Source organism: Enhydra lutris, unplaced genomic scaffold (assembly GCF_002288905.1).
Source record: "Enhydra lutris kenyoni isolate GAN:26980312 unplaced genomic scaffold, ASM228890v2 scaffoldscaffold105, whole genome shotgun sequence".
Lineage (NCBI taxonomy): Eukaryota > Metazoa > Chordata > Mammalia > Carnivora > Mustelidae > Enhydra > Enhydra lutris.
The window spans coordinates 133042-134771 of record NW_019154189.1 but is presented as its reverse complement, the minus strand read 5'-3'; the positions used below and the strand labels follow the sequence as shown (position 1 = coordinate 134771).

The 1730-nt window shown below is 43.5% G+C and overlaps 1 protein-coding gene across 1 annotated transcript; it reads left to right on the top strand.

Annotated features, from left to right (window-relative positions):
• The first annotated feature begins 879 nt into the window (after positions 1 to 879).
• LOC111139390 (profilin-2-like) lies at positions 880 to 1341 on the top strand. The gene has a single exon (XM_022491636.1). It carries the CDS (start codon positions 880 to 882, stop codon positions 1339 to 1341), a length of 462 nt encoding a protein of 153 aa, XP_022347344.1.
• Positions 1342 to 1730: the final 389 nt, after the last annotated feature.

Genomic DNA, 1730 nt, shown 5'->3' with positions numbered 1-1730 from the left:
GAGGGGTCGTCTCTTTGCAAGAGATGGCCCTGACCAGTCAGTTTGATTCTCGATGCTTGGCACAAAATAAAGCTTTGCTTGACCTTCGCTTTGTATTAGTCTCGCTCCTTTGATTATGGACCCTAACACTTGGCACATAATGAATGCTTGATAAATACTTGCTGAATGGCTAGATAAGAATGAATAACTCTAGACTCACAACTGGTGTGGGCCAGAAGATAAACTAGAGGGAAGGAATCTGGAGGCAGGGAAACCATGAAGAAGGTATTGTCGTTTTCCCAAAAAGATCTGTGAACTTCTGAGTCTGTGGGTTTTTTGACTTTGTACCTAGAGCTCAGGCCTCAGCAAGATTAGCCAACATCTGAAATGCTAGTTGCTGCAGCAAATCTATACTGTTTTATAATCAAACTTCCAACTATATTGCCCACTTATATATTGCCCTATATTGCCCACCTATATTCTACTTTGAGGGCTTTTCCACTGATGGGGGTTGGTGTTCTTCCTATAGTATCCTAGGGAAGTAGGTATACTTTGCTCCACTGTCTATCTCAATAGCTAGAGGTACAGCCTCAGAAAGCTGCTACCAAAAGTCACCCATGATGTGGTGGATGATGACTAAAAAGTCACAGAGCCTTTGTGACCTCACTCATGCTCAAGAGGTAGCTTGATAAATCATAGCAGAGGACAGCTGGGCCTTACAAGCCACCAAGACCTCCTCCACTTTGCTTCTGGGGAGTGACCATCAGAAACAGACTGTATTTTTAGGCTATTTCAGTCTCAGCTTATCAGTCATCTTAAGTCAACTGCTAAAAAACTTCTTTGCAGACCAAATTACTAGAAAGCACACTATTCATCATTTAGAGACAACTTACTTGAATCATGCAGTGCATAGGGGATATCAGCGAAGATGTCTGGCAAGACTGCATTACCCTCTTCCTACAGACTGGGATGTGCTGTGATGCAGCAATTATCACCAATTCTCCACCCTGGTTGTTAGCTTCTTACCCCGAAGGCAACTTGTTCCAACTGACCCAGGAAGAAATTCAGATCTTGCTGGCGAGAGAGGGGAGAGAGAAGTTGTTTCTTCAGGGAATCACCCTTGCAGGGACCAAATGCTTGTTGATTCGGGACAACCTTTACACTGAGGGCAACAACACCATGGACCTCCGCACCAAAGGCCAGAGTCGGGGCAGCCAGGCAGTGACTGTAGTTCAGATTGAGTCTGTATACCTTGTGGTGATGGGACAAAAAGGAACAGAAGGAGGGCCTCTCAACCTTAAGGCTTTTGAAATGGCAGGTTACATCAGAGAGGCCATTCATCAACACATGGCCCATTTCTAATTAAATAAAAAGGAATTGGTGTTTGACCTGGAATTTGAATTCAGTGTTATCTGTATTACCTGCTAAGTTAACCTGGTCTTGAAAAAAACAGGAAGAGATCCCATATAAGGTTTGAGGATGTGTGTGTGTATATGTGATGGTGTGGTGTGTGTGTGTGTGTGTGTGTTGGGAGGGGGACAGATTGAGAAGTAACTGTTAAGGCTTCTGGGCCTTTTTTGTACCTAGAACACCATCCTTCCTTAGTACCTGAAGGAGAGAGTAGTAGATTGGGAACTAAGAAATCTTGGTTTTAATCCCAACTTTTTCCTTACTCATTATGAGACTTTTCTCTCTGGGTCTCAATTTCCTTATCTACATAATGGGGAGTACACTATGTCTCTAAGGGCCAT